At 43.8% G+C, this 23,951-nt stretch overlaps 1 protein-coding gene across 1 annotated transcript in view; it reads right to left on the reverse strand.

Moving 5' to 3' along the window:
- Window positions 1-262: 262 nt before the first annotated feature.
- The window catches only part of HEPHL1 (hephaestin-like 1), a 32,577-nt gene continuing 8,888 nt past the window's right edge, over window positions 263-23,951 (reverse strand). The window contains exons 2-20 of the mRNA XM_009702045.1: window positions 23,231-23,475; window positions 22,263-22,475; window positions 20,257-20,436; window positions 19,008-19,262; window positions 17,802-17,970; window positions 16,938-17,077; window positions 16,636-16,767; window positions 14,224-14,435; window positions 13,677-13,827; window positions 12,241-12,453; window positions 10,272-10,485; window positions 8,495-8,634; window positions 7,519-7,659; window positions 4,279-4,385; window positions 3,613-3,835; window positions 2,724-2,863; window positions 1,954-2,113; window positions 546-626; window positions 263-465 (exon numbers count right to left, since the gene is read on the reverse strand). Coding sequence (XP_009700347.1) covers window positions 263-465; window positions 546-626; window positions 1,954-2,113; window positions 2,724-2,863; window positions 3,613-3,835; window positions 4,279-4,385; window positions 7,519-7,659; window positions 8,495-8,634; window positions 10,272-10,485; window positions 12,241-12,453; window positions 13,677-13,827; window positions 14,224-14,435; window positions 16,636-16,767; window positions 16,938-17,077; window positions 17,802-17,970; window positions 19,008-19,262; window positions 20,257-20,436; window positions 22,263-22,475; window positions 23,231-23,475 — 3,319 coding nt within the window. The remainder of the gene's footprint in view (window positions 466-545; window positions 627-1,953; window positions 2,114-2,723; window positions 2,864-3,612; window positions 3,836-4,278; window positions 4,386-7,518; window positions 7,660-8,494; window positions 8,635-10,271; window positions 10,486-12,240; window positions 12,454-13,676; window positions 13,828-14,223; window positions 14,436-16,635; window positions 16,768-16,937; window positions 17,078-17,801; window positions 17,971-19,007; window positions 19,263-20,256; window positions 20,437-22,262; window positions 22,476-23,230; window positions 23,476-23,951) is intronic.

A 23,951-nucleotide genomic window follows, 5' to 3' on the forward strand; every position in this document is an offset into this window, starting at 1 on the left:
GTGCAGCCAGTGTGGATGCCAAGAGGTGTGCTGCTCTGCTTGGCTGCCAAATTTGATCTTGGGCAAAGCTCAATGGAATTCCAGAGGAGTGGAAATGGTGACTGGTGACACGTGGCTCTCGGAACTGGACCCTACAGCTCATGTTGATGCTTGGGAGCGCTGGCTACGGGGTAGGACTATCAGCATATGTCTTGCTCCAGTTTTATTAGCAGCATGTCATGAAACCTGGTGCAGCTCTGTCAATGATGGTAGAAGCGGGGATTTACAGGGAATCCGTTAGAAGTGCACTTTTGTCATGCAGAACTGTGTAATGGATCCTGCTTCCTTGGCGGGTGATGAGGCAGAAGAAGATTAGTGCTGTTGACAGCAGGACAAGTCCAATAAAAAAAAAGGCTGCGAGTATCAGGCTGGCTTCTGCAGGACTCAAAGTTTTGCCAAAAAAATTGCTCCCTTTGCTGTCATAATCTGTTAAAAGAGAAGTAGTTCATGAGAAATCTACACATGAATCTGAAGAGTTTTAAATGACATTTTAAAAAAATCCTTACCCTTTGTAGTGGTTCTGTTTTTTGCAGTAGTTGTATCATATGCTGCAGTTGTGAGTCCTCCTTCTGAAGGAGCTTCCCGCTCTGTGTGGAGAGAGAAAAAGCATAGTTAAGTTGAAAGCCTTAATAAACACTTTTATCTCTTCTGCAAAAGTAGTGTTGATTTGATTTAATTATTTCTACCTTGTTGATCTGAACCGAAATCATGATTAGATCAGCACAGCTATTGCTCTGGGCAGCTCCGTGGGCAACATCCCCCTCTTTATAGGCATCTCTGTTACTCCACTGTTTACTGTAGTGTTAGGACAAGGGGTAACAGTTTTAAACTGAAGGAGGGTAGATTTAGCTTGGACATAAGGAAGAAATTCTTCCCGGTGAGGGTGGTGAGGCAGTGGCAGAGGTTGCCCAAAGAAGCTGTGGATGCCCCATCCCTGGAAGTGTTCAAGGCCAGGTTGGATGGGGCTTTGAGCAACCTGGTCTGGTGGAAGGTGTCCCTGCCCATGGCAGGGGGGCCAGAACAAGATGATCTTTAAGGTCCCTTCCATCCCAAACCATTCTGTGATTCAGTTCTGCATTTGCTTGTTCATTTGAAGTTTCACAGCCCACTTGAATACATGGTATTAAATAAATTCACCTTGTGCAAGGAAGTAGTATTTTGGCTACATTTGGCATGACATTTGTCACCCCGCTGCTAGAGGGTTACAGGTACGAGGTATGCCTGCTGACACTGTTGCAACCCCTGAGGAGGAGAATAGCAAGCACAGTGGGGACCCAGGCAGGAGATGCTGGATCCAGATGTTTAGTGAAATTATGTGATGTGGAGAGGCTCACAAAGCACTTTTGGCTTCACTCACAAGTGGTGGAAAGGACCAGCACCACTCAAAAAGTTTGCCAATTTTTTAGTCAAAGGATTGCCTATTTCTTGGACAGGATCTACAATCATTCTCTGGAGCATCTTCTATCTCAGCTGGCCGCTGCCCATGCAGGAAGGAGCTCGAACAGCTCTGGGAGCTGGCAGTGAGTGCAGGGAGGAATCAGCACTATGCCCACCTGCAGGCCCTCCCGCACACCACGTGGCAGCAAGGCTGGAAAATAGCTTTGCAGTTGTTTTCTGCACCACCTGCAGATGACTAATGGTCCGCAGGCTGCCACTGTCTCAGAAGGGCTCTTGTGAAGCACCAACTGGTTTTAAGGTGTAGCGTACAGCAAAGATTACTGTCTTCGTCACGTCATTGGGGGTATTTGTCCTGTCCCTAGATGATGCTAACTGCCCACGGCAGTAATGCACAGGTGCTTCCACCAGCGTGCAGGGTGGAGCGGTGATGTTAGCTCTCTTGCTTTCCTCCCCACCTTCCATCTGATCTGCTGTGATACCACCTCTGAGTCCTAGGACGTGTTTCTGATACTGCACCTGATTTATTGATGGTGTAGGTCGTCTCCATGCCAGCGTGGATGTGATCGGCGACGTGGCAGTGCAAAAGCCACGTTCCAGGGTTTTCTGCTACGAGTTCAACTGTCTGGAAAGTCCCAGGAAAAAGGTCATATACATCTCCTCTGTGGTCCTTATCTGTCTGTGGCAAAGCAAAACCAGTGTCGTGAGAGTTGTGCCTCAACTACCCCCCTGCAGGCACTGAAATATTCCAGTTAGACTTTCAGCTCCTCCAGGTAGATCAAATGCTTCTTGTCATACGTTTCTAGTGAGCCTTATCTAGGGAAACTGAGGTCTGTGGACACGTCTCATTTAATCAATTAATTAATTAACAACAGGAGACCACCTCCTGAGGACTTCAAGTGCTGGTTGAGCACAGGTGTTTCTTTGAAAGACAGGTTTTTTTAGATAGCCCTGCCAGTGGCAAGCTGTCACAACATAAAACCGTACTCTAAGCAGGCATAACTCTCTCCAATTTCCTCATACCTATGGTTAAACATGTATTTTAACTGTGTCTGCTAATAGTGATATTTATTCATGTTTCGTAAGAGGGTCGGAGTAATAGAAGCTTTGCAAGGATCTCATTCATTTCCTATTTCTTTCACATGCAAAACTCCCACCGACCTCAGCATCAGCCCAGGGCTCTGTGCCCAAGCTGCAAAACCAGCCTAGAACCTGGACTTTTTTTTTTTTTTTTTTGCACCAATTTCCCATCACACTATAAAGATTTCACTTTGATTAATTTTACCAACCTTGAAGATGAAGGTCTGTGCATGGAAGTGAACTGTATGTATATCCACTTCATTGCCCATTCCTATCAAATACCAGTTTGTCCTATCACCTTCATTCATCGTTAGACCCAGGAGACTGTTATAAATCTTCCCATTGATCGCTGCAAGAATGACAAAATAGGACTGATTAAAAACTGGCCAAGGTACAGGCGATGATAACCTCCACCTCAGGCACCCTTCACACCTCCTCTCTGGGGAGAAGGGTGCCCAGGCAGAGAAGGGACAGGCCTGTGTGGCCAGGGCAAGGGCTTTCCGTAGTGACCACTGCCATCGCAGGGAGACAGTCACGTTCTTGTTTCATTTTCCAAATCATCTAAGTGTACGGCAGCAACCATTTTTTCTGTCTTGAAAAGCATCTGATAGGTTTTTTTACTGGTTGAAATCAAACTCCTGAACAAACAGGATTTATGCTGAGAAGCTACACGGAAAAAGAGGGAATAGAGTTATTGCCTAAAATGGGTACTATCTGTAGAAAGAGAAGTTTGCTTTGCTGGGGCTGCTCCTGCCCCCATCCGATCCGTTCTGCCTGACTCCTGGGCTGGTTGCTACTACAGCCACAGTTTTACAACGTCATCCTTTACACGCCTACAGAACAAGCTTGCAAGGAAGGCAGCTCCCAAATGACAAGGGAAGTCTGGCAGGGCAGCCTCTTCCAAGAGTGTAAGATTAAACTATCTTGTTAGAAAAATATCTTGGCTGAGCCTCATGAAATCTTTTTTTATTTCCAGAGTTGCAGTTTATGAAGTTGTCACGTGGTTGGGTAACTGCAGGCTAGGTCCGATGTCTTCCTAAAAGGGCTTTGAAAAATAAACCTCTGTCCTCTTGGCTGCTGCCACCGAGTTCTACATACCATGCATGCAGTTGCCTTCTACAAAGTTCTCAGTGGAATTAAAATCATCAGGATTCTTATGAAGGTATGTTTCAATATTTTCTTTTAAATACCAGGATTCATTTTCATCAAACACCATAAACAGAAGAGTAAATTCACGATCAATGTCTTTCCTTAGACCTCTTTCATCTAGAATGCCTTTTCTGCAAACTACAAGAGGCCCAATCAGACCGCTGTATGTGTCCTGAAATAAAATAAATGTATGTGTTACAGATATTCAGTTCATCCAGTTATGAAAAAGATAGATACAGATTAAATAAAGATGAAATTCCATTTTCCTATCAGATGAGAAAAAAAATCATTATTCTCTCTGATTAGAGATACCTTTCTCTACATATCCTTATGTTAAAGTACCAAAGCAATGTTTTGCCTTCACCCCAAATCCCTTCAACTATTCTTTAAGGAGAGAATCACATTACCATGGTGTATCCCTGGGGATTTCAGTAGATTAAATGACCCAGGCATGTGCAACTGCTATCAAAGAGGACAAAGCATCTAGCTCTGTAAATCGTTCCTCTAGCCTGTGGTCCTCGCATAAATGCGAAGCAGGATCCTTTCAGAAGCATTATGCAAGGCAGCATACTTTAGCCAAAGCAATGTAATCTTTAATAACCATTTCTTGGTTACCTTTACAAAATTCACTGTTGAATAATAAACCCAAGTGATACAGTTTGGATCTGTTTTACCAGGGCCGGACCGTTCTGGGACATTCCACCTGTAGGTGTTTATTTCCCCTGAAACAGAGAGAACAATTTTATCAAGAGCAGCTGGGTATTAGAGGCTTTGTAGAGTATGTAACTGAGATCTGCCACCTTCCTCATCAAAAGATGATCTGCATCAAAACTATCTGGGGAAGCATGCAGCAATGGGATATGGATGTGATTCTGCCTTCCAGGAGGCCAATGATGTTCCAGTGGTGTAAATGAAGGCAGATAGCCCCCAGAAAAAGAGATCTGCAAATGATTCTGACAACAATGGCATCCCACAGAGGGAAATTTGGAGATAGGACTCTTCATCTTTCTCCTTAGGCAAAACTCGTAGCAGATCAATGATCTTGGACCCCAATGCTTAAGGTCAGTTGAAGATGTTGGGAGCCAAGCTCCAGAAAATGTTTCTTGGACTTTCTCAGTTGAGAAGGGCACAAAGATGTGATAGTTGCCTCTGGGATTTTGCAGACAGTGCTGCAGCAGCGTATCGGCTCTGGGCCAGGAGAGGAGATCTGAGTACGTACCCACCTGCTGACTGGGAGAAACAAAGAGGTCCTTTCCTCTCCCAGCTAAGCCCCTGCTCCCCAGCAATTACTGGAGAACCCCTGTCCCTTCCCAAAAGCCATCACATCTGCCACATCCTCCCTGAGCAGAGCTTCTCTGACCTCCAATTTAAAAAGACAGAACAAGCTGATGAGGAAATTATGTGTTTGTGTGAGGATCAGTTCTCTATGCTGAACACAAACACACTTATGTTCAGATGAACTGCCTGTGCTGTGTGACTCTGCTTTGGTTTTTTGCTGGTACTGCAGGGAAGGGTAAGAGACCAAGACGTGGTCAGCATCTTGCCCTTTTAAGTGACAGAGAAATGTTGAACCAGGCAGTCTCTGGCCCAAAAGTCTTCCATGGTGACAAAAGCCAAGAACAACTGGGGACATGCTATGAGTCAGGGGAAAACAAGGAAATGGCCATGGTCTTAATACAGGCCAAACCCAACAGCTGCACGCATCAAGGCAAAGGAGAGTTTTCAAGCTTAAATGGTTGTGAAGTGACTGAGCCTAGTTTTGTGTCACTAAGACACTACACTGTTTGATGGATCATGCAATAGCAGGTTTTCTTGTAGAGCAATAACTACAAAAAAGAAATGGTGACTCTCAAATATCGTACTATAGGAGATGACTCTCATGTAAATGTTGCAGTATCATTTAATCTTACAGGACAAGCACCTTCTGTTCATTACAGCATGGGTTTACACACTTCAGCAGAGATCAGAAAGGCTTTCAACACACAACACTACACTAATAAGACAGAAAACACTAACAAGAAACCCCTCAGTCTCAGAAGCATTCTTGCCATGGAGATATACCCCAGGGAAGAGTTTGTTATCCACCTGTATCTAACCTGCATGTCATCACACCTTTTTAGAGGGTGAGATGTGAGAAGAGAGCCTGACCGTGGTCCTTCACCACTTCTTTGCTTTTTACTTCTCACTTCAGGACATTTGGATGCTGTAGATGGAAAAATCTCCACTCTGCTTAAAACCTGAGACACTTCAGATGGCATCAAAGACCTATCTTTGAAGTGCAAATGAGGCATAACCCCTGAAAAGACTGATAAACAAGAGGAAAATCGATGTTTTCTCCCTTTCTGCTACTGGGTAAACAGAGGAATGGACAGTGAGAGGACAAAGCTGTGGCAGCTGAGAGCTGTTTTGGCTTAGGCTGCTATGGATCTACTCTCTGCATCTCTTTACCATGCCACCCACAGTCTCTTCAGGAGCTGGCAGTGCTCTCAGGAGCACAATTTAGAAGAACATAAGTCTGACTGATGACTGGTTCAGGATTTAGTAGACTAGATGGATCCTGGGAAGCTTGGGGTGAGCAGTCCAGCCTGGCTTAGGAAGACAGATAGCAGGGATTTCTAGAAAATGGTGGTGGGGACTGAAGTGCCCAGGAGTTATTCTTGTTTTGGGGGACTTGTTTTCTGTGTTAACTGCTGCTTCGGAACTCCTAAGGAAAAGTCTGTCCTTAGATCTTGCTGAAGAGTCCTTTCCTTTGGCTTACTGTCAAAGGCAGACACCTTCCCTCTTCCAACTCATCCCAAGCCTGCTCCCATGTGGCCACAGCAGACGTGACAGCAGTGTTCCCAGTGTTACACCTCAACTGCCAACAAAGCAGCATCAACAACATCATGGAGCAAATAACAAAACAAGGGAATCATAAATCAGCTCCTTTTTTTTTTTCCTCTCCAGATACTAACCACAGGTACTCCTTCGTCAAACACCAGCAAGGCAGATGTTTGCTCACTTTTGGCCATGAATTTCTGTGTGATTGTACTGTATTGATACAGCTGTTTATAGGAAAGAAATTTCAGCTTGCAGAGAGGTTTAGTACATCAGAATTTCTTTTTGTTTAGTTTCGCACTGAAGCTCACAAATACTGTGAAAAAAATTGCATGGGTGATGGAAAGCAGAGGTATGTACATTTTGGATTGACTATAATGCCTGGCTTTGAGTTTGAGTTCCTACTGGTATACAAAACCCAACATAAAAATTGAAGTACAAGAATTTTAACAGATTTTTTTCTATATAAAAAATTTCAATGCTGTGAGAACTATTTTCCAGTATTTTCCTCACTGGAAGATGTGTATTTGATACACCGTTTCAGAGACTTTTACTTCGCATGACGGCTCATTTTGCATTTTATGCATCAGCTCTGAATGCAAATGCCAGTTCTGTGTAGATTAAGAGAAAGGCAGAGTTAACATTGCCAACTGCAATTCTACCACCAAGTTCCTCCGTTTTTAAAACACTGTTAAGGTGTCAGTCTGGAGCCAACTGCAGCTCTGGCTTACACTTCTCTTGCCATGATTATGGGCCTGCTTCTGCCTTTTTTGGAGGTTGTCCAGTGATACTACATTCCTCTTTCTACCCCTGATAGGAACAAAGGTTCATTCTCTGCCCGAACATGCTCACTTGATTAAGAACCTACATGTATGACAACACAGAATTGTACCTGAATAAATGTTGTGGATATTATGTCTGGAAGAATATACAGGTATGCATAAGCTTGACAGAGGGATTGTCATTCGCGTGCTAAAATACTTTTATGTACAGCCTTGGTAGCTCAAAGAACAACAAAAAAAAAAAAAGCAGCCTTACCGGGGAGGGTAATTGGTGTCTCAGGTTGTTCTTCACAACCCACTTCTTCTATACCATGTGCGCTTATTGAGTAAGGCCTGCTGGCTTTGTTCTTAAATACGACCAGTACAGAGTCGCCAACCTCGGCATGGAGTAACGGCCCTAAATTAAGACAGAAGATGCCCGTGATTAATGCTGCTTTTCTGAATTTAACAAACTTACAATAGCTTGGCCTAGGAGAGGAGCCAAGGTCTTTCTCGAAACCCTCAATCTTTTCTATTCTTTCAGCAAAGCCATCAAACTTGGTTTGTTATCTCAGCTGATGAGAAGCTCCACATATATAAATAATCTTCTTTCTTTTCAGCCAATGAGAAGATTTGTTCACCCTGGAGACAGGTCTTTGGACAGCTTGTTTTTATGGAAAGCTCTTGTGGATGGTTTTTGTATCTTTCAAAATTTTATTTCTTAAGCTGGTAAGAACTTTTTTCTTTTAACTATTTTTTTACCTTTGTACTGCAAAAAAGAAAATGGCAAATATATTCCTAAAGACTGTTGACTATTTTATGACAAGTCGTTGCCTATGTCTCACACCATAAAAAACATGAGCTGATGGTTATTTTATGACATGCATAAAATTTTGTCTTGCCCAGTTTCAGATACAAATCCAGACCCTTAATATTGACTTAATCTGCCTACAAGAGTCTCCTCCATGTTACATGCACTGAAGCAAAGGCAAATCCTGGAATTGCCGTTTTGGCATCCTCCCTGTTAGTACTCCTTAGGAAACTCTTATTCTTGTTTGAGAATGAATTCTCTAGATTGGAACGCATCTTCACACTCAGCAATTATACAAATTGGGTGTAAAATCACTGATAACCTGGAATAGGCATCAGTGTTCCTTGTTTTCCATGTTAATAAAGCTGGAAAATTTCTTAGTTTTTGGAAAGCAATCCTCTCACTGATCAGGCTCCGTCTGTGAGTCATGAGAGCTACTTGCCCAGGATTTCCAAGTGTTCCTCCTCCTCCGTCCTCTCTTTGCGCTGTGTGAAGTTGCCGTTTGTGTACTCCCTGTAAACCACCTTCTTGTATTTTGAACCGATCAGATCTTCCGCTTGGCTCAGGAAAATATGCCCATAGCTGCAAAATAAAAAGGCAAAAATTAAAAGCACTAAACCTTACATATCTAAAGGCTAGTAACTCTTGCGTTATTCACAATGGATGTGATAAGAATATATGGCTTGGTCCAATGGACTGATTGATGTGAAGCCCTGGGTGCTGCAAGAGATTTTAAACAGCAAATAATAACAGTGATAATCCTCACTAAATGCACACCCTCTTCAAACAGGTAAAGCTGAGGATATGTTGCACTCGCCACAAACTTTTGGGAACACAAATCCTTCACCGGAGCCATCAAAGCAGAGATGAAGCTCAAGTTAAGAGTGGGTTAGGCCACTCTCCCCAGCTGCATCCTCCACTCCAATAAAAGATAGTGCCTGTCCCTGCAAACCTGAGTCCTCTGATCATGATGGCTCCTTTCAGTGTCTTGGCTGTTAGTCAGCCACAGGAAGATGATAACCAAAGCCTAACCTTGTGAAAGCAAATGCCATCGTCTAAGATAAAGAGGGGACTGTTTTACCCTGCCCTCCTGCTGCTATGCTCTGTGCAGGGCTGGATGCTTTTCCAGCACGAAGATAAAGCAAGAAATGTGTTTTCCCTTCTGCACCTGGCAGAGGATGCTTTTGTGTGCCCTCCAGGTTTGTGCAGTCACCCACACTTTGTTGCCGCTTCTGTGGGATCCCCGAGTGCTGCCTTGCCAGCAGAGGACACTCGCCCCAGCTGCGGAGGAGAGCGTTCACCCTCTTCTGAGGGCAGCTCTGTCTCCTGGCACCTCATCTCCAAGCTGCCTCTGGCAGGGGAGTTGCGAGTTTGGCTCACAATGTATTAAATAAAAGCAAAAAATGCCTCAGGAGTACTGCTTACTGTAGTAATATATCACTGTGCGTGCAAGAGCAGCCTTTGACAATACTGGAGTTAATATTTTCTTCAAACATGCTTCATCACCTGTGACTCTTCAGGTATATTTTCTGCTGACTCCACCATACTCTTCCTCTTTACAGGGTTCAGTTTCCCAGCCACTTTCCTAAGGTTTATTTTGAAATAAAACAATAATTTTGTTTTCACCAAAGCGGTCTCAGAGACCTCCCTATGCAATATGATCTGGAATGTATATCTTCTGCACACACTTTTTATTCCTTAGCACAGTGCAGTGTAGATGTGATTCACTTGCAGTAGTTACTACGTTCTGACATTTCCAGGGGTTACCATGCCGCAGTGAAGTGAGCTCAGCACCTCCGTAACACATCTGCACTCCTTGCAGGGGCTCAGGTCTGGGACAGGTACCTGGGTTTCTTCTCTATGAAAACCAGAGCACTGGGATGGGAGAGTGGGGAGAGTGAGGAAGGGAGAGGAGGGGGTTGGGGGGCATCGTCGTAAGGTTGAGCCAAGGCTGGAACACATACACGGATTTAGGGACTTGGAAGCCTTCTTGGGTTCAACAGCATTACAAGACACTCTGAGACAAAAACATTTGAAAATAGTGCCCTTGAACTAGTCTAGTCTGAGAGCTGTCACTTTATAAACACATTTTCTCTTGTTTCGTTCAGCAAAGAGTGCCTCCTAAAAAGTACAAGACTGGCTTCGTGAAAGGATGCTTCAAAATTTCCCCTCTGTTATGAGTGCGCCCCATGCCCACAAGCATTTTTTGCTTTGGATACCTTTCCTCATTGCTGCTGATGTTGTAAATCTTCGGTGCCGAACTCTTATTTGAGGCATAGTCCCACTCCACCTCCTCCGCAGCGATGTAGTAAAGTCTCATAGCTCCGTGCTGCTGCTGGGCTCGGGTGGTATTACGGCAGCTGCTGACCTCGTAGAGATGTTTCATCCCGCCGACAAAGTGATCGAAAGTCCTGCAAACCACTTTAAATGTGCCTGGAAAGGAAAGCACATGACATTTAGGCTATTTAAAAAACTTTTAAAAGCAGCTTGGCAAATTAGGTCCTGTGCCTTGTACATCTCCATTCTGTCCTCAGACAAACCTAATCTGTGATGCTGCATGGAAAGTCAAGTGAGGGGATGCACATCGATAAAGGCATAGAGAAACAGGGTGTGTGTTTCAGAGATGCCGTTTCCTTGTCCCTGAGCACAGAGCCGCTGTGCCAGCCTTGGGAGCATGAGACTCTCCATGGAGCCCCTACAGGGTCCGGTGTAATCAGGCTAACAGAGGCCTCTGGGAGACTTTGCAAGATAGATACAGTCCCATTATACAAGAATGCCTCTAACAAACAGGAAGATGCTTCTTATAACCATTTGTTTGTATGCACCTGTACGGTATAAAAACAATTGAGTTAAACTGCAGCTTTCTGACCCTTTGCTCTCCATCCACAAAAGGCCAAACCCCCACAGGCCATTTTTTTTTGTAGCTCTGATGGTCAAAGGCTGCAGTGACAGCGGGAACATCTTTTGGCATGTCCGTGGGCAGATTTTAACATTTGTACTCTCCTTCCCATTTACTCAAGCAGAAGCTGACCACAATGTAGACCTGCATAGCTTCACCTGCTAGCACTCTTAGAATCATAGAATCATTATGGCTGGGAAAAGATCATCAAGTTCAACCTTCTACCCAAGGCCATCATGCCCACTAAACCATGTCTCAAAGTGCCACATCTAAACTTTTTTTTTTTTAACACCTCCAGGGACGGTGACTCCACCACCTCCCTGGGGAGCCTGTTCCAATGCCTAACGACTCTAACAGTGAAGAAGTTCTTCCTAAAAGAAATTCTTCTTCTTGTGAAGGAAGAAAGTACTGTCACGGCTGCTTTGTATGCGAGTCAGTGATGGAATCAAAATTAGAAGCATAGCCCTGTCCAAACTGTATCTCAGTCTATTCCTTGTGTTTCTAGGGCAAAAGCGATGATAAAGGTAAAATTACATGCAGTTAAAGAACATCACATGCCTTGGTGATTGTAAAGATCTGCTAATTCATTCAATTTCCCTTATTGCCAGTAGAAGTTTAGCTGGCAAAAATTAATAATCTCCTAGAATATATTGTGAAGTGTGAGTTCTGCAGTGCAGTTTCATGAGGACAGCCCTCGGCATAGCCTTGCACAACTCTGATGACTCTGTTGATTTAAACAGAGTTGCAGTAATGTAAAGAAAAGTAGCGTTACACTCTTCATCGTGAAGCTTATCTGGTGTCTCCGACAAACTATTCACCCTCTCCGAGTTTGAAGAATGTATCACTGGATTATACTCAAGAATTAAAAGTATCTTTAATGTATATGCTTCTGAAGGAACTCCTGAAGGCTATTATTGAAAAACTATTACTGAAGTCCTAAAATACCTGAAATGATGCTAACTACCTACATAGCAGTGAATTTTATCTTTGCTAAAAAAGCCTGTTTTGAGAGTGAAGGAAATTCTGCGAGGATCCCATTAGCTATCTCTCTGCCTGCTGCTCTCTGCCAATCCCAAGGTCATCAAAGCCTCCACGCTTTGCTCCGCATTCATATTTGATTTATAGCACCTTCCCAGAAAAGCAGCCCAGCCCGAATTCTCAGCTACACCAGGTCCCCACGGTGTCCACGCTTCCAGGCTCCCTCCTGCAGAACAGAGCATCTCACCGACTTATTTTGGCTGCCTGATTTCTGCATGTGCCGCACCACCAAGGTAAAGTCACGAACATACCCACACGGTCTGGCTGCATCAGCGCTGTCCCTGATAAATGAGGAAACAAGGCCAGCCCGTCCCTCGTTGTCCCTCTCAGGTCGATGGTGTTTCCTTGAAAATGAACCCCGTGCATGTCGTAGTGACTGCCCAGCCCGATGAGGTGCCAGGAGACCTTGTCGTCCTTGCACATGGCCAGGCCTGGCAGATTACCAAACAAGTAGCCGTTGACAACTGGAAGAGAGGGAAACAGACCACTTGGCAACAGGTCGACGGAAACTCATCGCAGAGCCTCCTACCACCTTCCCAACAAAAGACTCGCCACTCAGCAAGTTGCAGCATTAATTAAAGGGGCATTTTGTGAAGCACAGGTAGCACTCGATGACACCAAGTTAATATCTAAATGCTATTCCTATAAACTCTCAACTTCTACCTTTTTTTTTTTTTAGCCTGTAAAATCTTGTAATAGGCCTTTGCAGTGAAGTAGCACTTCTGTTCTGAGCTTTTCAGGGTCCCACACAGACACCCGTTAAATGTGTAAATTAGGTACCTCTTTTCAGCCTGTGGAATGTATAACCAGATCATTAAGGCCATGGAGTGGGCCATAAAGAGTCTCAGTTATAAATTTAGTTCTGATGGAGCCTTTTTATGTGATTCTGATCTTCGATTTCCACTTTTACTTCCAAAAATGTATCTCTTTCTTTCACAAGGGTGTTATGAGACTAAACTCCCTAATCCTCAAATGCTCTCTGATCACTAGGTGAAAGACATTATGGCAGAACAAAACTTTAGTATGAGATACCACCTCATAACAGGAGAGCAAAATAGATGGGTTCAGAAAGCCCAAAGGTTCTCTAGCAGTATGTATTCTCAGTGCTCTTCAGAAAACTAAAGCAAAGAGAGGTTACACGATTTTCTTGAGTCTGTCATGTCAGGAATAACTTGGAGAAGGCCCGTGCTGAAGTCAGATACTTGCATCCAGAATGGAGGTTTTAAAATATTATTGACCATTCCCCTAGTCTTTGCCTCTCCTCTTCCAGGGGTTGTCACTGCCCAAGTGGGAGCTGGCAGAGCAGAGAAGATGGACCTTCATTGTCCAAGTCAGTGCCAAGGCCAACAGTGAAATTTAAATCACCAGCGAACACTGGCTGCTTCTGCAGCTGGTGCCTGACTCTGGTACTGTGCCTTTTTATAGACCCAAGTGTTGTACCCAGAAGCCACACCCTGTTCCCTTTCTCCAGGTGTAGTTGATAAGTGGATGCATTCAGCGCTAATGTGACTGGGGTTTCAACATGCACTCCAAGGGCATCAGGAGCTGGCCATAAGCTGACGGACAGCTTTCCACCTCACCTGCCAGTGCACTGCAGTTGGTTATGAATGATGATAAAATCTGCCAACTGATCTTCCTAATATGACTAAAGAAAAGGTATCATTAACAGATTTTAGATATTTCATACCATGCATTTTGTTGGATTCCTTGAAATCTGCGTTGTTTTCATCTACTTTTGAAGGGTCTCCAGTAAATGCTTCAATATTCTTGTTCAGATACCAACTGTCATTCTCATCAAATATTGAAAAGAGGAGGTAAAATTCTCTGTCTATTCCTTTCTGTAGCCAAGAAGGAAGCCAAGACATTAAAAAAAGTCTGTGCAGAATTACCCAAGTAAAAATTTTTTCCCCAAAAAATTGCAGCTGCCTTCTTACTATGTCTTTGTAGTGACAGGGATTGGCACCCTTCCATCAGAGCAGGAGGATAAATAAAGTGTCCGTTACTTACTTACGGTGGAAAGATGCATTCATTGCTAATAAGTGCATGGAAAAGATGGAAAACCTAGTGACGAGGCAGAATACTGGGGAATGACAGTTTCGTCTTCCTAACCATCCCCTTAGGTCAGCTTTTACCCTGAGGAATGGCATTTTTTAATCTCTTAAAACTGAGCAAATTGGCTTATATGGGAACCCCCCCAGCACACCACCCTGCTGTTAGGGACAGGCATTGGGCACCTGCGTTCCATCATGATTCAGCGTGTTCTTCCGACAGACCAGCAAAGGCCCCACGAGGCCGGAGTTGGTGTCCTTGACAGCATCGGTGGCTGAGTAGTACAGATAGGTCAGGCATGGGGGGTCACTGTCCGTTGGACCTCCATTTTCAGGAACCCTCCATTTGTATGTGAAGGTTTCACCTGGCTTAACATGGGCTCCTGGCTTCAGATAGCCTGCAGAGAGAAAAATGAGAAGTGTCAGGGTTACAGGAAGGTTTTGTCTTCCTGAATACAGGCATCAGCTGGGGGTCAGACGTAGCTGCTGATTTCTGTGGACAAGCTCCCTCTTGCAGCCACAGCTTGAGCACCATCCCATAGTCCGGGCGCTTGTGCCATGGGGACATCTCACCAGAGTCCTGTGCCGTAGGGACAACCAAGCCTGTTCCCTGCAGAACAAGTTTAGCTGCTTCACGCAGACACCTTCCGACGCTGTCTGGATTCTATCAGACAAGACACGCAGAGCTCATCCTTATGTTTAAATGACTTCCTCTAATGTTTGTAGCTTACCTGCCCTATCATGGGATTCATCTGCGGCACAGACGCAGACCCTGGCTTTCATTAAGGACCAATAAAGCAATTACATCAGTGAGCAGAACTGCAGCTGTGGCTCTTTAGAAATTCAAACCAAATCTGTTCCTGGTGATTGTTTTTTTTTTTTTTTATTGTGTAGCAGTGCACAGGAACCTCTGTCAGAATCTCCAGAGGGCAGATGCTATTACTTTTTTTTTGGAAGCTACTTTTAAAAGATTTGGGCCATTGTCTGTTGCTGTGCACAGGGTGGATATAAGCACCACTCATGTAATTTAGCCGCTGTAAAAGAGTGCTGGTGTCCACTCAGAGAGGGCTTACAAAAGGGATTTGAAAAGAAAGTTGGGAAAAGGGGTCAGCCTTTTTGCAGAAAAAAGTGCGAAGTAACCTTTCTGGTCTTGGCTATGAGGAAGATCAAATCAGAAATTTTGTCTAACACTTAGACATTCATTGGCTGGATTTTCTCAGCACAGTCAGATGTGTCTGGCAGCAGCAGATTGCACCGATCTAATACTCCTCTAGTACTCCAAGAGAATCCTCTTGAAAACTAACACACGAGCGAAAACAGCAGTATTACATATGAACACATACTATTTGCCACAAACCGCAATACGGAGCAGAGTACTGTTTCAACAGTATCTGCTACTACTAGATTCGTCCTGCAACAGTGCTCAATAAGAACGTTGATTTGGAGTTTAAAACCCTCTAAGATTGGATAAGTGTCAAACGCAACATGGAAGAGTATTTCCTGACAGCACAATTGAAAAAACCTGTCTGCAGGCATCTGTAGATGTCTGTAGGTACGTTTATGTACAGTATTTTCACATGAATAAACTGCACTCAGACAATGCACAGCCTTTGAAAAATCGTTTACCTTCAGTATAAACCTACAGCCCCTGTAGGGCCTCTACACGTGTACACTTGTAGATAGATATGATGGAAATCCAAGACACAAACCTTACAAGGAGAGAAGAAGGGGCAGAAAGATTATTGATGAACCTGGAGTCAGGTTCCTCTCCAAAGACTCAGAGGTGTGAGGTGCACACAGATGCTGAATTGTAGAATTTGGTTTGATTTTACTCCACACCAAAGCATGCAGTGCTGATGGGAGCTATTACTGGGGGTGTTAAATGAAAGCACGACAGGACTGTGAGCAGAGAGAAGTAGCGCTTCCATCAGGGAACTACACCTAACATGGGTGGCATTAGGATGTCTGTAGGTAACTTCAAGGCTGAACTCAAGCCAGTTGTTTTGTGGTGCATCGGGGCCTGCTGGCAAATTTGTTGTGTTGCAAGGTCAGCAACGAGAGACAACAGAATTTAATAAAGCCTTTTGTATTGATTTTATTGTATGATGTTATGAGTTAGACATGTTGACCTAATTCTCTTAGCACAGTTCTCAAAAGAGGGATTATGTCCTGTGAATTTCTTTCTGATGTGTTATAGTGGAAACAAAGCAATTTAGACAACACAAGCTACCTTTCTCTTCAGTGCTGCAAATGCAGCAAAACCTTTTTCAGAGACCACAATATCATCCCTGTAGACACTATGGATGGGATTCAGATATTAGATTAGAACTAATATAAATTGGATTGTGCCCGTGACTTTTGCTCAACATGGACCTCAGCTAGTTTTAGACACCTTGTCTGGCACGTGCACGAGGGGAAGAACCAGCACATTGGCAGACTGGGGAGCCCCACAGGTTGTGACAGGTAGGGTAGATACAAACTAATGAAATCATCCCTTCTGTGCCTCAGCATCCACAAAAAGGGCAAACCTGCAGAGCAACAGATCTTTAGACTCAGGCATTCTGGATGTGATGATCCAGCAGTGCAGTCAAAACTTACCATCTAAGTAGGGAGCACCTTCCGACAGCTTGCTGAAGCTTACGCCATGGGCCATAATGCTATAGCTTCTTTTGGCTTTGTTGGCAAAAGTAACCAGCACCGTATCTCCCACTTCAGCTTTTATAACGGGGCCTTAAAAAAAGAGAGTGAGGGAAGGTGTTAGAAGAACTATCCTTTAACATATTTCCATCTAAACAAGAGGAGGCTGACTGGCAGCTGCATGCACAAAATTCCCCTCGGGATCCAAGTGGATCTGCATTCAAACCTGATGTAATGACAGGAGGGGAAAATATTCACTGTACCAAGTATTCCCAGGTGCTTCATGTCCTCTGACCAAACCTTCTTCTTACTGAACGTTGCATCGGTATATTCCACATAGCGAACTTTCCAGTATTGCCCTCCTATTCTGTCAGTCCCTTGTGTGAAATATATTGCAGATTCACTGTGGAATTAACAAACCGGACTGGTTAAATAATTGGAGGTTCAGTCAGAACCGTTCATTTTGGATAAAGTTATTACTCCAGACACAGGAGAGAAATGACCTCCCAAGTTACTAGTTTGCATACACTTTTCTAGCAGACAAAGGGAGATATTACTGGTCTGAATTACAGATATAAATTAGTTAACAAATGGGCATTCATTGTGCATGAGACTTTCAGGTCTAACCCCAATTTACTTAGGGAGACCTCTATGTCAACTTACCTTTAACTACCTTAGGGCAAGACCTGTGCCATTACCTATGCACAATGAGTCTCTAATCCTCGTTAGCTTTCCTGGGAGAATCTGTAATATAATTTGACTTTATTGGTAATAACAGGGAGAAAAAAATCTACCATTATGGCACCTCTGAGATACAGTGACTGTAAGCGTGAAAGCTGCCTGAGGAGTCTTGACATGGGGTCATTAACTGTGTTGAACTTTGCATACCTCACCAGGGCTCACTTTCTCCATGGACTTAATGGAGCAAGATAAGTGCTTCCAGAAGGCAACTCTGAGCATCGCAGTTACGAATCTAACTTCCTGACAAAGTCGTTTAAATCCATTCCTCCCTGCCCCTTTCAATTAAAATTAATAACTGTGCAGGACCAAGCCCTGGTGAATCACTGGGGAAGTCTCACCCAGACTCCTGAAATTAAAGCACAACAGGAGAGGACAAGAAAGCTTACCTGCCCGTGGCATTTAAACCCTGCCCAGTGAATTTATCATAACCGTCAGGTCCATAATTCCAGAGCACTTCTTCAGCAGCGATATAGTATCTTCTCTTGTGACTGAGTGGTGAAGGCCGAGACAGGTTTTTCTGGCAGATCTGAACATCATACAGCGCCTCCATGCCACCTGGGAGGAGAAAGAGTCTGGAGACAGTCCTTGGCCAGCTGCGGGGTGAGCATTCTCATGGATACAAATGCACATTCAAAACTCTCTAGGAGTTACATGGACTGGAAGCAATTAATAGGGTAAATTTCTGTTTTAAAAGATTTCCTCTGTCTACACTGGGCCAGATGCTAGCACCCTTCTCTTTCAAGGTGGCACTTTATGCCATAGTTGAAACCCACTGACAACAATGATGCTCTTTAGTGGGCTTATTTACTCAATTTCTTGATCTGAGTAAGGGTGGTAGAATGATTTTGGGGGTCAGAGTGCCTCCTGAAGTGTGCAAAATGACATCATCTCACCTTGACATTCGTTGAAATAAAGACTGGTTATTACCACACTGAATATATTTGTTGCTTGCCAGAATCGAATCTGTTTTACCTGATGCAAATCCCACTGAAATCAACGTGCAAGTTCTTAAAAGTTAAAATTTTCCCAGCTCGTCTCTGGTATGATAATTATACATTGCTTGCTATCATGAGACCTAGTTTATGACCAGCGCTTTTGGGCTCTCACACCACACAAATACCACAACATCACCATCAAATTCCTTCACGTGAAGGTTTCTGAAAACACTGCCAATTTTTGTCTGATTTCCACAAAGGAAAAAGCTATGAAGTGTTCAGCTGGCATGATTTTTCTTTATGTGTAAGTACTTATCTACAACAAAAGTGATGACGGAGGCTCCTTTCATTGCTCATCAAAATCTCCAGTTTACATAGAAAGCGTGGTGTCAGCGCTGGGTCTAGCAAGCCTTCCTCATATGAATTACACAGCTAAGTCATTCATACTAGCTGAAGATTTGGCCCAACATGTATAATTTCCACTGGTGATTAAACTCATATTCCTGATGCTTATCTGGTGAAATAGTTCCAAGTATTCAGTTAGCCACAAAAAAGTGTCAAATCCTGCTTCCCTGGGAAACATCTCTCAGTTTTCTTTTCCAAGCGTAATACAGGCTGGAACATCTGAAAGGATCAGGGAGATCTATAGCAGCGTACCTCGTAAGTGCTCATTAACCTGGCATGTTATCAGCCACCTCCCGGGGCTCCCGGGAGTCATCTCCGCTGTGATGAACGTTGCTGGGAACAGACCGACGACATCTGCCCTCTGGTCTCTGTTAGTGAACGTGTGGCCGTAGAAATACGCGGCGTGGATATCTATCTCACTTCCCATGCCAATCAAGTGCCAGGACATGGAAGTGTCAGCACACATCTCCAAGCCGGGGAGATTGCCATAAATATAACCGTTAATAGCTAAAAACAAAAGTATGAGACTTTATGAGAGGTGAAAGAGAAGTGCCAAGTGCCTCTGACCCCATTTCTAAGGACGATCCTTTCCTGGCCCAGAAAAGTAAATGTCTGAATGTCCACAATGAATAAGGCCCTCACAGGCTCCTTGATGAAGACTAGCATTTTGAACATAGAGCTTACAGCTCTGGATGATCAAATTGCCCAAATTCTCTGGTTGGGTCTGTGAAAAACTTCCTGGGCGATATCAAGATGTTGCAAAGGCCAAGTCATCACCAAAAAGGCCTCATAATGAAGTTAACTTGCTGTGTAGCTATTCAGCATGTCTGAAATCTATTTCCTCTTGTTCTGAGTCATAGATATATCATTATATGCCAAGCTTAAGCAATTTAGATTTGAAAATTATGATATCAGTCAAATCAGTCTAGTCAGCTCTCTCTTCCTCAGCTTCCACACCTGACGATGTATCAGGTCACTAGGAGAATAAGACTCATATTTTGCAAAATATTTTAGCTCCTAGGCTCCATGGAACATCGAAAATACAGAGAAATATCTGGATTTAACTTCTTACACCAGATCTCCAAATGGCACGAAGTACTATTGGCCAGTGGATCTCTGAAGGGCAGGAGTGGTTGTACCAGCCAGCCCACCATCCGCAAGACTTTGAGAAATGCTGGACTCTTCCAATACACACATCTCCGAGTGTTCTGCAGCTTGCTTTTCTGTTTTCACAGTTGGTCAGTCATCAAATGGCTTAAATCTATTGCCTAAGATAAAATGTTAACCAATAGGCAGAACTGGCCACGAAAGCCAAATTCCTTTCTGCACACCAGTGGGTTGTGCTGTATTTAGGGAGAGGCTTTTTATCAACACACTACGTCAACATCCTGACCCATTCCTTGCTAACACAGATAAAGGAGAGACATCGCAAGGGACAGAAAGTCATACTGAAGTGAAAAGAGCCTGGTCACTGCTGTACGTCACCAAGAGTCCTGCTCACCATGCATTCGGTTGCTGGTCTGGAAACCTTCATCCTCTTTGTTAACTGTGGCTGGTTCTAAGCAGAAGGTGTTTATATTCTCATCAAGGTACCAGCTGAAGTTTTCATCTACAATGCTAAACATCAGGGCAAAAGCGTTAGCAGCACCAGTCCCTTCTATTGAGGTCTCATCTGCAGTTCCTAAATTGCAAACGAAAAGGAAAGTGATAAAAGAAGCCTTGGAGGGGATTGAATTTAAAAGCGACAATAACTTTGGAGCACTCGAGGAAATACAGTGCTCTGCCCGTGATCTATAGGGCAGGATGAACCTCACCTAATTTTCCTCTTCTAAGACATCTTGACCCCCCTCCAACAGCCTTTGAACAGACCAGTGCCTCCAGAAGGCAGTTCATCTCATCTAAGTCAAGCTGATATTTCAGGATCTCTTTGATTTGATATAAGCACAAGTACCTGCCAATATCTGTGGTCCCATTTTCCCCATCTTTGGCCCACTGCACCCCACCCTGCCCTTTAGTCAGTGTTAGCATCTGTCTGCCTACACAGTGAGCCAGGTCATGGGCCTGATCCAGCCAGAAACCAGTGACTTTTCTTTTTTTGACCAGGAGCTAAGGAGAGGCAAGTGGTAACCTGCATTTCTGTTGCGTTGAAGCGACTGGTGAACCATACCCTCTGAACGGCCATCTAAATGTGGCTCACTCTTCACAGACTAATGAGGAAGCCTCGGCAATTATCTCGGACTAGATACTTAAATTTAAAAAGGCTGAAGGCAGGATGAATAGAATCGATTCAGGCTAAGTTCAGTATCGTTATCTGAGTGACCATTTGGGGAACAACCTGAGACTATAGGAGTGGCGATACTGAGTAGTCTATTATTAACCATAGGCAGGTTTGGACTTCATCTAATCATCCAGTCTACCTCTGAACCCATGAAAATCTTTGCTTCCCTCATCTCCTACGAGAGGGAGTCCCAGAGCCTTGCTGTCAGTCCTGTAAGGAGCCACCCACCACTGTTGGACAGAGGAATACAGCAGTAGCATCATACAGATATCCACCTTGATGAACTCAAGTCCAAACATGCAGATAACCTGGACTTTCAGGCTAGGATCATTTTGAATGTGCTATCTCCTAGCTTCATGTGTTATCGCATAATTATCAGCTCAGTTTCACATCTTTAGGCAGTTCTGCAAATTTCAAAGTCTCTCCGGGAGAATAAAAGTCCAAGACATTTTAATTGGGTGAGTTAAGCTGGAGACCAGGCCTATCCTTTCCACATTGAAGTCTTTCTCTTCTTCGTATATAAAACCTGCTTCACTTATATGTTCTGTATATAAACTCATGGCTGGTTTTGTACTGTGGGAGGTACTGGAAAGAGGTGGCAGAGTTACATGTGCCCATGGGGAGAGGGGGCAATGGCTCAGCTGGTAGAGGGGAGAGGGCTGGTACATGGTCCCTGATGGATCCAGCACAAAATTAGCAAGCTATAAAGTACACGGGACAGGCTGTTACCTCAGCTGTTCAGCGCACATCCCCGTATGGTTGCGATATACAACTTGTGAGCAAAAATAAATATATAATCCATACGGGGAAAAAATGACAAAGAACATTGAGGTTTCAAATATGTGAATGCCAATATTGAAGTCACCTGCCCAACCCTACTTTCTTTTCCTGGGCAATGAGTCTTCTGCTTGTCCTGAAACGATCCCAGTTTGGGAACATTTATTTTTGGTCTCGGTCACGACTGGCTGACCACAGAGCATGCTGCAGTCCCTCCACCAGCCGAGGCAAATCTCTCGTGAAGCCAAAGGGGAGCAGGAAGGGGGTTGTCCCAGAGCTACAATACCTACCCTGGGATGCTCCTGGAATGGCCCAGCTATTCCTTGCCCCTTTTTATGGGCTATGTAGGGATAGACTCTAGACCATCATGTTTATACCTGTAAGCAAAAATGACTGTTAAGATGCCAAGCTTGGCAGAGGGTCTTGCTTTATCAGTGTTTCTAGCTCAGTACCTTTTTTACAAACCAGCAGTGGCCCAATTAAACCAGATGCAATATCTCTTGGTGTGTCAATGTGAGAATGGTAAATCCAAGTCAAGCAGTTTGAGTCTGCCAAAGTTGGGGAATAATTTTTCCTTACTGGCCATGTGTACGTGTAGTTTCCACCAGGAACAACAAAATCATCCTCTTTGCTTTTACCACCGGTTCCATCAGGGTAAAGTGCTCCTAATACATTAAAAGGAAAAAGGAAGCTTTTAGCACCCCCTTAACTGTTTTCCTTAAAATTGATAAAATAACAATAGGGCTCACAAACACAGAATCATTGAGAAATTGTGAAAAAACTCAGAAGTTCTGGTAATACCATCAAAAAAGTGTTGAGAGTTAAAATCCATTATTTATCAGTAGATAAAACTTTAAATATGCATTAACAGAATCTATTTTTTCCTTCACTCTTTACTTTCATCAGTCATCCACACATTTTGTCAGCTAACATTGTGTATCTTCTCAGAGAAAAACTGATGAGAGTAATGAATGTAGGCAAATCCATACAGTCCTCTAACCAAAATACACATGCATAGGTTTGGGATTCTGAAAATTAAATCATGCCTGTTATAGCCCTATAGAGAGGAAAACATTTACTTACAAGAACTCCATCCATTCGAACAAGCTAGAAGTAGAAGGAAGGAGGGAAGATGCTTTGGTGACTTACAACTCAGGAAAATAACTCCGGAAAAAAGACCCTTCTAACTTGTTTCGGTACTGGATTTATTCCAGGCATCGAAGGTTTGTAGCAAAAAGTTTTAAGAGACGAGGCTGTTCCTGGTTTTAGTCATCAGCTGCAATTACCGATGAGTTTATGAGAGGGTAGTTTGAAGTTCTCTGATATCAATGGCCAGAACAATAAATACTTGGACAAACTTTTAGCCACGATATTAGCTACTCCAGGGAAAAAGGAGAGGAAAAGGCAAACCAGCTTTTACCTTCAGACTCCTTGTCATAGAAGACCCCATGCGGATGCACAGAGTATGGGCGGGAAGCAAAGTTTTTTAGATGGACGATAAAGACATCCTCTTCTTCTGCCTTCAGGACTGGGCCAAGGAACCCTAGCCAGGCTGCTTTGGGGATCTCCTGGGAGTAAGTGTCATCTGTGAATTGCCTAAAAATCGCCTTTTTGTACACACGCCCTATCCGGTTGGCTCCTCTTGTCGCATACACACTTGCAAACCTAGTGTTGGGAAGGGAAAATAATTTAGAGACAAAAAAACTCCTTTAAGAGTTGATCAAATAACTGGTGTTCGCAGGGCAGATAAATAATTCCCTGGGACATATCACATAGCTGGTGGAATAAAAACTGAGGAGTAAACCTGGACAGCGTTAGCAGAGTCCAAGCCCCTTTCTGTACAGTAACAGTCATCCTACTCACAGGTCTGGTCCTTAGCACAGCTACTACAAGTCTTCACTTGAGAACCAGCCACTCAGGCCTTTCTGCACAGTTTTAGCAGCTTCTCCCTCTTTTGAAGGTTTGAAATCTCACATCTGAAAGCATGACCGTTCAGAAGGAAAAGAAAACCAAATCAAGTTTTCTCAAAAGCCAACAAGCGTGATTCTAATCAACTAGTCTGACACCCCAGAAGATCAGCATGAAATATTTTTTTGCATGAAATGCATCGTTTCTACATTCCAGAGTCTGTATTTATTGCA

This window comes from Cariama cristata, unplaced genomic scaffold (genome assembly GCF_000690535.1).
Source record: "Cariama cristata isolate BGI_N322 unplaced genomic scaffold, ASM69053v1 scaffold12616, whole genome shotgun sequence".
Lineage (NCBI taxonomy): Eukaryota > Metazoa > Chordata > Aves > Cariamiformes > Cariamidae > Cariama > Cariama cristata.